A 1,074-nucleotide genomic window follows, 5' to 3' on the forward strand; every position below is an offset into this window, starting at 1 on the left:
CGGGAAGTGTGGTAATTTTGTTCTTTCAAGAGTGGGCATTTTTAGCCAACAAAACCTAAATTACCACTATATATAGAGAACTTTATTTTTAGTTTTAGTCTTTGAAATGCAAGCTCTTAAAAGAATACGCTCTAGAGATACCGATTTTGGGAAGTTTTACTGTATCTTTTAAGGGCAAATTAAATCAATAAATTCGTATCATTGCCAAATTTCCCAAACTTGCTTTAATTCAAAATGCAGCCTTTTACAAGTTAAAATATGTAAAAATGATGTAGTAAGATGTATACAACAAAAAATTTTTATGTTTATTATTACGGAAATAAGACTACGGTATTTTTGTTGTTGATACATTAACTATTAAAATATAATATATAATTTAACATTTCAGAAAAACAAATAAACAAAATTCATGTTTTTTGTTTTTTTACTCCAAAAAACACTTATAATTATTTCAAAACCCATAACAGATTTTTAATATATATCGTTTTTCTCATCAAAATACAATTTAAATTATACATTATGTTTATTTAAAGAATATTTTTATATGTTACAAGTGTTTTCAATCTGAATATAATTAAAGTAAATTTTTATTTAATTTTTTAGTATTATAAGATTTTTTATAGTATTTTTATTAATAATTATACAACATCTTACCGTTTATAAAAATACAGCGAACTATATTTATTAAAAAAATATTATTCATTATACTATATTATTATAAACAAGTGTAAAATCTATTATTTATTAAAAATTAAATTAAAACAAACAATCCAATGCAAACGATCAAATGTGTTGTTGTTGGCGACGGAGGTGTTGGTAAGACGTCTCTTCTGATCACATACGTAACAGAAGAATTCCCAGACGAATACATTCCAAATATTTTTGATACTTATAATAAAAACGTCTTTGTTGAAACGACACCAATTAAGTTGGAGTTGTGGGACACTTGCGGACAAACAGACTATCTTAGAGTAAGCCAACGTTTATATCAAGAAACAGATGTGTTTATTTTGTGCTTTTCTTTAGTATCACAAACAACACTCGATAACATTATAACATTTTGGGAACCAGAAA

The 1,074-nt window shown here is 25.1% G+C and overlaps 1 protein-coding gene across 1 annotated transcript; it reads left to right on the plus strand.

Moving 5' to 3' along the window:
- Nucleotides 1–773: 773 nt before the first annotated feature.
- On the plus strand, nucleotides 774–1,074 carry EIN_089020 (hypothetical protein; the record flags this gene model as incomplete). Its single annotated transcript, XM_004183677.1, has 1 exon — nucleotides 774–1,074. A coding segment is annotated over one exon (301 nt), but the record flags the coding sequence as incomplete, so codon positions are not given.

This window comes from Entamoeba invadens, assembly GCF_000330505.1.
Source record: "Entamoeba invadens IP1 unplaced genomic scaffold scaff_1105074725027, whole genome shotgun sequence".
Classification (NCBI taxonomy): Eukaryota; Evosea; order Mastigamoebida; family Endamoebidae; genus Entamoeba; species Entamoeba invadens.